At 43.3% G+C, this 10,000-nt stretch overlaps 1 protein-coding gene across 1 annotated transcript in view; it reads right to left on the bottom strand.

Moving 5' to 3' along the window:
• Window positions 1-10,000, bottom strand: part of LOC126998181 (uncharacterized) — a 133,637-nt gene that overhangs the window by 32,589 nt on the left and 91,048 nt on the right. Inside the window, exon 7 of the mRNA XM_050859629.1 lies at window positions 4,742-4,818. Coding sequence (XP_050715586.1) covers window positions 4,742-4,818 — 77 coding nt within the window. The remainder of the gene's footprint in view (window positions 1-4,741; window positions 4,819-10,000) is intronic.

Genomic DNA, 10,000 nt, shown 5'->3' with positions numbered 1-10,000 from the left:
AGGGGAGGGAGAGACGGGGAGAGGTGGTGTTAGTACGGAGGGAGAGCGGAAGGTGTGTTTTGATAGGAGGGAGAAGGAGGGAGACTAGTGTGGTAATAGGGAGGATAAAGAAGGAAGAGAATTAAAGTTAAGCGGGTGTTTGCGGCGAGGGAAAGACAGGGAGTGGTGGTGATAGTACGGAGAGAGAGGGAGAGGCATGTTTTGATAGGAGGGGGGGAGGAAGACTATATAGGGAGGACGAAGAAGAAAGGGAGCTAAAGTTAAGGGGATACGTGTAGGAGGATCAGGGCAGGTAAGGGTGTTAGTACGGAGGGAGAGAGAGGGGAAGGAGGTGCTTTGATAGGGTGGAGGAGAGAGAATACTGTCCTAATAGGGAGGCCGAGGGAGGACGGGAGTCAAAGTTAAGCGAATATCTGCAGGTGAAGATGAAATAGAGGACGGGGAGTTAGCATGAATGGGAAGTTAGAATAGTGTGTTGATGATGGGGAGCGAGGGAGAAACGAGTACGGAAGAGGGTGAGAGGGAAAGGAAGTTAAATTTCAGCGAGCACGAGGAGGGAGGAGGTGAAGGAAGGTTAGCATGAAGGGAAAAGGGAATAATATTAAGCTTTTAGTTAAGGGGAGGGGAGGAGAAAATTGCACTTGTATGGAGGAAGAGAGAGTGGGGAATGAAAATTTAGCGAGGAGATGATAATAAGAGACGATGATATTAAAAGGGAAAGCAGAGGTACAGTATTGAGTGTTTGTAAGGAACGAGAAGAAGAACCGTGTTGGGATATGTCAGGAAGAAGGAGAGAGGATTGTCGAAAGGGAGGCAAATGAAGGAAGGGACTGAAATATATGAGTACAAGAAAAGAAGGGACGAGGAAGTTGATGGTTGAAATATACTTATAAATATGTGTTTGCGGAGAAGAAGAAAAAAAAAAAAATGGTGTATGAATGCAGGAAGAGAGAAGAAAGTGAATAAGTTCGGAGGAAAAGAGAATAATGGGTTTGTATGAATGAAAAGAAAGGTGTTAGTATGAAGGAAGATAGAAAGACAGGGAGATTAAATTTAGCGGATAGAGGAGATGAGGGAGTACGTATGTTATAATGGGAGAACAGAAGGTGGGGAGGAAGAGAGAGATAGAGAGAAAGGTGTGTTAGCATGGGGGAAGAGGGAGACAGATAATGGAAGAAAAGGTTAGTAATTTTATACATGTTAGCAGGGAGGGAAGGGGAAGAAGGGAGGGAAGGGAACACAAAGGAACACAAAGGAATACAAAGGAAGAACAAACAACAACAGACCTGCTGGTCCTTACGAGGCTGTTTGTGACAAGCTACACTAACTATCTAATCAAAGGTGGAAGATGAAGGACAGCAAAGGCGAAGGCTCCTCCCCACCCCTATCCCTCCAGCCAAAGCTGGCAGGAAAGGAAAAAGAACCATGCAGCATGGAAAAACTGCATGGAAATTATGTAGGAAAGAGGAAAGAACTATCATTACTGCTACCACTAACCGGGCGATAAAAGCGGACAAGGACACCAGTATTCGAAAGAACTTAACGTTATTACGACAATGAGTAATATCTTAGTTGCTGGTTGGATTCAAAATACTTGTCTAATCTATTCTTGAAGGCCGTAACTGTTGTACTATCAACGATATCACAGGGTAGAGAGTTCCAAACATTAACAACTCGATTGAAGAAGAAGTGTTTAGCTTCGTGCGACGAGAATCTTTTACCACTTATCTTCAAATTGTGATTTCTTCTTGTTCTATTTGATCGATCAATTGTAAAGTAATCTTCAGCATTAATATCACTGAATCCTTTAAACATTTTAAACACTTCTATTAGATCGCCTCGCATTCTTCGTTTTGATAGACTGAATAAATTTACTTCTTTAAGCCTTTGTTCATATGATAAATTTTTCAACCTAGGAATCATCTTTGTTACTCTTCGTTGAACCCGTTCCAACTTTTCTATGTCTTTTCTGTAATAGGGAGACCAAAACTGTACACAGTACTCTAGACGGAGTCGAACCAACACATTATACAGTTTTAATATTACTTTTTCCGATTTATTATTAAAGACTCGTCCGATGAAGCCAACCAATTTGTTTGCAGTTTTAACTAACTACCTCTGAACAATGCTGACCGGGCTTTAAATCGCTTGATATAGTGATTCCAAGATCCTTTTCTTTACTTACTGCAGAAAGTTGTTTGCCATTTATTACGTACCGAACGCGATTGTTATTTTTTCAGATGTGCAACACTTTACATTTGTCAACGTTAAATTTCATTTGCCATTGATTGGCCCAACGTGCAAAGGAAGGGAAGGGGATGAAGGGAGGGAAGGGGATGAAGGGAGGGAAGGGGAGGCAGGGAGGGAAGAGGAGGCAGGGAGGGAAGGGGATGAAGGGAGGGAAGGGGAGGCAGGGAGGGAAGGGGAGGCAGGGAGGAAAGGGAGGCTGGGAGGGAAGGGGATGACGGGAGGGAAGGGGAGGCAGGGAGGGAAGGGGATGACGATAGGGAAGGGGAGGCAGGGAGGGGAGGAGAAGAAGGAAATAAAGGGGTGTTGATAAAGGAGGGGAAGTGGGGAGGGAAAGGGAATGGTGGGAGGGTAACCGTCATCACCACCACCACCACCGTCACCGTCACTACCACCATTTCATCACCGAACACACACACACACACACACACACACACACACACACACACGCATACACACACACACACTTCAAAACCGCAAATGTTGAACCATCACACAAACTTCCTGCCGTGCAACTCTCCACAAAGGGAAGAGAAGGAGGAGGAAGAGGAGGAAGAAGAAGAGGAGGAGGAGGAGGAGGAGACGAAGAAGGAAACGGAGGAGAGGGATTAGAAGTAGGGAAGAGAAGGAGGAAGGAGGAGGAAGAGGAGGACACATCGAAGAAGGATAAGGAAAAGAGGGATGGTGATGAGAGGGGATGAGGAGGAGGAGGAAAGTGGGAAAAAATGGAGTTAAGAAGAGAGGGAGGAAGACGGGGCACAGCGGCACGAGCTTACAATGGTGGAAGTTGTAGCGTAATTCTCGCATTTTTATTTACACTGGAAAGTTCAATGGGACGAGGAAGAGGAGGAGGAGGAGGAGGAGGAGGAGGAAAAGAAGAAGAGGAGGAGGAAGAGGAAGGATGGAAAGAGGTCAGACAGATCACAACAGAAGAGAAAGAAAGCAACAGGAGAGGAGGGAGAGAAACGGAAGAGAGAGAGAGAGAGAGAGAGAGAGAGAGAGAGAGAGAGAAAATGAGCGAGGGGCGTAACCCAATCCTGGACCGCCCCTTAACTAATCACCTCTATTAACAGGTGTCGCAAGGGTCATTAAAAGGCTATAAACACCCCTTCAACCTGTCGTCTCTCTCTCTCTCTCTCTCTCTCTCTCTCTCTCTCTCTCTCTCTCTCTCTCTCTCTCTCTCTCTCTCTCTCTCTCTCTCTCTCTCTCTATCTCTCTCTTCCATTTCTTCCCTTCTTCAGCACACTCGAGAGAGAATGGAGGAGGAAAGGAGGGGAGATGGAGGAGGCGTGCAAAAGAATAAAAGAATTGCTTGGGAAGAATAAGAGGAGATGGAGGAGGAGGAGGAGGAGGAGGAGGAGGAGGAGGGAAAGAGAAAGAGGAAAACAATAGCTGTGAATGGCCATGTGTTCAAATTTACTGTCCTTTATTGATATTCTTTCCCCGCCTCTCTCTCTCTCTCTCTCTCTCTCTCTCTCTCTCTCTCTCTAACTTAAAGAAACAAAAAGCAAAATACTCAGTCCCCTTCCGTCTGACATGTCTCGACGGAAGGGCGAAGTCCCCCTCCTGATAAAATATTCACGTCGAAGACTGAAACAAGAGATCCTGCTTATTTAGGCTACTGACCTTTTATAATGATCTTTCCTCAGTTGACGTGGGGCTTAAATAACTCAACATTGTTCCTACAGAAAAGGAGGCAGCCCAAGAAGAAAACAGAAACATAAAATAGCTCGCTGTAGCACTGCTTCTATACAACAAACAGGACATGATGATGTTCCAGACAGTGGAGTTAGATTTGGTTTGAAAAGTGTCTTGCTGCTTTGATCCGGAAAGAGTTATGTCGTAGGAAGAAGGAAATGCAGACAACGGAGGGCAGTTCCAGAGTGTAACGGTGAAAGTGCTGAAAGAATGATGGTGCTGATTAAATCTTGCATTTGGCATGGCACAGAGGGAGGATGGACTTTGTTAGAATTTTTTGTGAGGCGGCGTATAGCGGGAGTGGTGGAGGGGTTCATGTAGCGAATAAAAAAACAAAAAATAAAAGATTAATTTTCCAACGAAATTAATTTCGAAGCCAGTCAGTAAGAGGAATGGAGAATATGAGAGGGAAAGCTTCTGATTCTACTCTCTCCAAAAGAACAGTGTGAGTGGAATTCCTCTCTCACATGAGAATACAGGGGTGGGTAGCATCTGGGAGAGGGAAAGTATTTGGCGGGGACGGTACAAACTCCTCACCTCGAAGATGCCGACTCAGCAATAGATGAAATATGAAGTTTCCAGTCGAGATTTTGAGTTCAGTGGTTCAGTGCAACACGAATGACTTTTTCAGATTAAACTCCACCACCACTTGCCTCGATGCAATATTCACTAATGCGGCGTCTCGGGGGCTCTTTGATGTTGCTACACTTATGTCTCGGGACAGGTCGCCTCGTCTGTCTGAACCGTGTGCTGCGTGTGGCCTGAACATCTGTGCAACGCTATGTAACTCACTCACCTGGCGTCGTTACTGTAGGTGTGCAGGCCCCAGGTGAGCAGCTTGATCTCTTCTCCTTCGCGCCGCACCCATGACACCTGTGTGAGCATTAATTAAAGGTGAGGGGACACGAGGCACCTCCAAACACACACACACACACACACACACACACACACACACACACACACACACACACACACACACTTCAAAGGGCACGGCACAATAACTAAAGAGGGAAGACAAAATAGTTGGTCTTTTCTTCTGCATAAGGTGGAAGAATTTTATTTCCTGTGTGTGTATGTGTGTGTGTGTGTGTGTGTGTGTGTGTGTGTGTGGGTGGGTGGGTGGGTGGGTGGGTGGGTGTGGGTGTGGGTGGGTGGGTGGGTGTGGGTGTGGTTGGGTGGGTGGGGGGTGGGGGTGCATTGAGGTAGGAATAGGTAGAGTCGGCGGGACAAGGCTCAGGTGAAGCAGAACTGTCAAACGGCCATATTAGTCCAGTCAACAGGTCACGGCAGCACCTACATGTTTTGCTGTGCCCATGATGTTATTAGGCCCTTAGTACCTCCATGGGTGTGCCCATAAAGGTATTAAGGGTGTGCTCACCTGGAATTCCCATGCATGGGTGTGCCAATTAAGGTGTTGCAAAGCAGCGAATTGAAAGGAGCCTCAAAATTATCCACCTATGCATGTCAGGCCCTTGTTATTCAAGTATTATCCACATTACAAGACCAATCTGTCTTCTCCACCTTAGAAAGCCATATGTCTGCCAGTGGCCCTTTGCACAACCACCTTGTGCTACTCACCAAAACAGTCGCAGAAGCATATTTACAGTTAAGGTATCCTATGCAGTAAAGCAATTTACAGCAAGCAAGCAAGGCCTCACAAGCGTGCGAGAAACCTTGAGCTTGCTGTATAAAAGGTCTCAAGCCTTGTGACTGTGCCGATCTCGTTCGCCGCCTTGGGAGTCTGCGAGGGGTGTCACAAGGGGCTTAGGTACAACTTCCAGTCGGCTGGACAGTCAACATGGCCGAGCAGTGACAACACCGCCGCCACAAGCCAAAGATTTCCTCGCAAGAAGAGACATTTTTTATCTGTATGGGGATACCGAGATGTCGAAGATAACATTGATGGGTCTGTTATTCATGACTGGATTGACATACTTATCGTTCAACCCAGAGGAGTGACAGGAGCAGCCGAGAATCACAACAGTCTGCTGAAATCGCTATTTTTCCCGTAAGAATAATAGCACCAAAAGAGTATGACGCAGTGCATGTGGGCCGAAAAACTCTAACTGCGTCAATGTGGAGGTGTTCTTGGATGCTCAGTACAAACTGTGGGGCGTGGTGACTAAGGGCCGCTTTCACAGTCACGTTTGTTTGTGTTGATCGTTACCAATGAGCGGCGATCGCCGCTACCAACAAGAAATCCGCTTTCACAGTCGTCTTTCGCGGCGCTGTTTGTTTGCATCAGTACCAGAGATTGGAACCTCTGGTAACGGAGCTCTGGTAGCCGCGGGGGCTCCCCAATGGAGCTTACCAATGACATTAATTTGTAAATAGTACAGATTCTTGCTCTCAAGGAGTTATATAATTTCTTTAAATGAATGTAAAAAATATTACACAATACAGTAACACGTTGCTGGGCCTCAGTGGTAATATGAAAAAAAATAGAAGACTTTGAATGACATGAACTCACTTCACCTGCTGACCAGTAAACGTCCTGCTGAGAATTTCAGTTTAATTGATTGATTGTTTTTAATTGCAAAATACACAATAAAGGAGAAGGGAGGACTTTAATACTTGTCACCATTATTCACCCGCTATGCTTCTTGGTCAAACTTTCGTATTATTCTAGATTGCCTCATATGTATGCATAGGGCACACATATAACAAAATCAACCCTGTTATGTAAAAACGTGGTCTGCTAAATAAGTGTGAATAATGAACAAATGTAATGAATATATATAGGTGAAGAGTCTGTCTTGCTGACATCTGCCAAATGACAGAACTTTAATACTTCTCACCATTATTATATAAATTTTCACCTATTATCCCTGGGAAATATTAGGTTGTCAGCAGATTTAAGCGGTGTATTACAGCGAGACCACATTTTTTCATCATATCTATTCTCCACAGTTACTTTTTATATTTATTCTTCACGTTTATTCTTTGTACGTTTATTTTTCACATATATCCTTCATAATCCTCAGCTCAGCTGATGTAATGCTGACATTTCCCGTCGCTCCGGCATACCAGACGACTGTGAAAGCGGCCCTAAGAATGTTGAGAGTGGACTGTGGGTAATGTTTGAGAAGAGCCTCATTCCCCCTGTATGTTATATCCTCGGGGGCAGTGCTCATGCTTCAAAACGCTGGCTGTGGACTCTATAATCAAGACCACAGGAAGGGCATCAAGCAGCTTACAGCAGGTAATCAAAAATTGTTTAAGTCCACAGTGCCATTTTCTAGATTATTTCATAACATTAAACAACAAGGCACAATGCAGGAACACATGAAATAAAGAGGTGAAATGTGTGGGTATAGGAAACCAAAATATAAAACACTTAATCAACTTTATCACACATAATGTAGTCATATATATGAGAAAAAAAATTATGCATTCCCAATAAAACTAAACATGTATTCATAAGTGCCATTACTGTAAATATAGACCATTTATAACCTCTATAACCACTGAATGGATATATGACTTGACTAAAAGAAAAGTGTACATGAGCTTCAGTAAAAAAAAAGCTTCCATTTTATTTAACGAACTTCATTGCAATGGCTATTTACTGTTTTGGTCTAGGTCTAGGTCTTACTATTTAATGCTGATAGGTTACTATCCATTAGGTTTAGTTGGGCTATGTTAGTTTGTCAATATTTTGAAGTGCTTGGCGATAGGTTAATATATTTGCCAACTTGGTCGTTATAACTACACATCTTTTTTGCGGCTTTTTGCTGCTTGGCAAATATCTACATGACGTCGACCATAATTTTATTTACTGAGCATTACTTGGTATATAGCCTCCTTTCCCTTTCTTTTTCATGTTTCATTATTGCAATTTTTCCTTGATATCACTAACTTTCTGTAACTTTTTTGTAGCACTCAAGCATTGTTATCATTATAAAGAAAGCGATATTATAACAAAACATGTAAGATACTTTCTCTTGTTGCAAAGGTTAGTATACACAACACTACACATTAATTTACTTTTGTTACTGAAACATCGGTGCATTACTAGCCGTTTAACTGATATCCCATTTTTTTCTATTTTCAGTTCAACACAAGACAACCAGGGAGGTAGTGGCTGAGTGGTCAGCGTGTTGTCGCAGTGTCCTGAAGACCACCTATCAACCCGGACTCTAGTGAAACTCTCCACTTTGGAGCAAAGATGAATTCCAAGGGACAACATGAGCCAAACAAGATGACGCCACTATAAACACTTGCCTGCACCACGAACTGACTGGGGCCGACCAACAGGCCCCACGGCAATTCCATGTTCTGTAAGATGTGAGGCTCAACCCCCGAAGCTTACAAGGTGAAAATGGCGTGTGGCGTACTGCACAATATCTGTGAGCTGCGTAATGTCATACTTGACGAGGAGGATCAGCAGGATAGATATGTGGTAAGAGTGATAAGTAGTTATGGACCATGAAAGGGTATTGAAATCACTAGTAATAGTTATGAAGTTAAGATTTTTTTTTACTAAAGTAATAGTAATAGAGAACGTAATGGATAATAATGTATTATTGTTTTATTAGACTCCATAGTCCGCCACATATAAATATTTTTCTTTAAAATAGTGGAATAAGTGCATCACAATCTACGGCCTGTACCACTCCTTAACTGGTATTTGTGTTTGATAAAATTAAGGTTGTGTATTCAGACCTTAATCTGATCCTTTTTTGAACAATTACCTAAATCTTCTTCCTCCTCATTACATTGTGGATTTCTTCTTTTCCTATTTACTATCCTTTCTCTTATATTCTTGTTTTGTTTCCTACATATGTGGGTCCTCCATCCCAATTTTTTTCTTCTCTATATGAAATTTGATTTCAATACATCTGGATTTCAGGTACTTCATCGAAGGAAGGGAGTTCCACATCTACACTGAGCCGTAATCTCTTGCAACCACCCTAGTCGACAACAAAACAACCTACACTCCAAGACAGGTGCAATACATCGAGTTCATATCCCAGTTCGCGACACATCTGATTTGTCAGAGGTGAGGACAATATCCCGGCCAACGCTGTATCAGGCAATATCTCCACAGCTTCTTCCTCTCTCATCGGCTATGCTGCATTGCTGCTTATGATGCCGAACTGCAGAACTTAAGAGATAACCCAGCACTGCAGATGAGAAGAGCCGAGTTTCCCAGGACTAACATGCACCTCTGTGCGAATGCTTCAACATAGCCTCTAGCCGTACCCCTAAAAGAGTCACCAGCATTCTCTCTTACACCAGCTGCACCACCTGTCTCGCCCCAGGATGTGAGCTTCACAACGAATGATGTTATCGCGGTTCATCTGGACGATATTCAACAAGGACGTCAGGAACTGTATCATTTATCCTTAACTCCAACTCTGCTAAACTTCCTACCTGATTTCTCATTACATGCTATTTATATTTTTCTCCAAGTTTATCAGGTGCCATTGTGTCTTTTTAATAAGTCACATTATCCATTTTTCTTGTATAAATATCAGTATATTTAGTGACGTCAGAAGGTTTATTTTTATTTCCAACACCCTGTTCGTTCATGGCAGCTTTCCCGCAGCAAAAGTGACTCTAATTTTCTTAGTTCCGGCACTCCCTCTCATCATATGCAATCTCTCGCATGCCAACTCTCTCCAATTCACGTCCACTCATTTGATTCATTTCTGATGGTGTTCCCCTGTGATACCATCTCCTTTAATCTTGCCCTCAAACACTTCATTTAGTCATCCCATTCATTCATATCTCATGTCCAAACCATCTTAAGAATACAATATTTCACCCCACTTCCTTGCCCAGTCAATTCTTCAAGGGATTTGTATATACAGTGGTAAAATAAATGACATCTTAGAAATTTTGTTTATTTATTTGACTGAACCTTAGAGGTAAAAAGGGTTTTGTATTTAGCATCAGCATCCTAGACACCTTTGATATTTTATCATGGTCAGTTAGTGGTGATGCTGGCAGTGACTTGTGAGGTGGTTGACTGCTATGCCTCAGACTAATAATGGGATGGTTGTGAAGGTGGGTGTTGAAGGGCTGTGACTATCCAGTTGTCCCTATTCGC

The sequence above is a fragment of the Eriocheir sinensis genome, chromosome 2 (genome assembly GCF_024679095.1).
Source record: "Eriocheir sinensis breed Jianghai 21 chromosome 2, ASM2467909v1, whole genome shotgun sequence".
In the NCBI taxonomy this organism is placed as follows: Eukaryota; Metazoa; Arthropoda; class Malacostraca; order Decapoda; family Varunidae; genus Eriocheir; species Eriocheir sinensis.
Note: the sequence above shows the minus strand (reverse complement) of the source record. Positions and strands in the feature narration are given on the sequence as shown.